At 69.4% G+C, this 458-nt stretch overlaps 1 protein-coding gene across 1 annotated transcript in view; it reads left to right on the forward strand.

Moving 5' to 3' along the window:
* The first annotated feature begins 303 nt into the window (after window positions 1–303).
* CRTC1 (CREB regulated transcription coactivator 1) overlaps window positions 304–458 on the forward strand; it is a 60,318-nt gene continuing 60,163 nt past the window's right edge. The window contains exon 1 of the mRNA XM_019641842.1: window positions 304–419. Within this exon, the coding sequence (XP_019497387.1) occupies window positions 304–419 (116 nt within the window). The remainder of the gene's footprint in view (window positions 420–458) is intronic.

Consider the following 458-nt stretch of genomic DNA (forward strand, 5'->3'; position numbering starts at 1 on the left):
GAATCAGCAACGTCCTAACCTGGTCTCAGAGTTGAACTGGCCCGAGCCCAGGGCGCTCCCTCTTTGGGGTATGCTGGCCCCATCCTTGTGAATTGGAAGAGTTGGAGTCCGGCTGTCTCCCTCTTGGGGGATCCAGCGCCCCAGCCAGTCAGCAGACGTTGCCCAACAGCCAGACGGCCGCTGTCCAGCGGGCCAGGAGACAGCTCACTGCGCCTGCGTCGAAATCCCTCCTCACTCCCTCCCACTTCCCCCGCGGTCCCCGACAATCATGGCGGGGCGCGCGCATGCGCCATCGCCCCCACGATGCGCGCCCCTACCGTGCGCCTGCGCCGCTCTCCGGCTCGCCGAAGCGCTTGCGCACCGCCCGCCGCCCGCGAGCCCGGCCGGCGCCTGCGCGGTGGCACCGGCGAGTTGGGGGGGTGAAGAGGTGGAGGAGGAGGAGGAGGAGGAGGAGGAGG

The sequence above is a fragment of the Hipposideros armiger genome, unplaced genomic scaffold (assembly GCF_001890085.2).
Source record: "Hipposideros armiger isolate ML-2016 unplaced genomic scaffold, ASM189008v1 scaffold_64, whole genome shotgun sequence".
Taxonomy (NCBI): domain Eukaryota; kingdom Metazoa; phylum Chordata; class Mammalia; order Chiroptera; family Hipposideridae; genus Hipposideros; species Hipposideros armiger.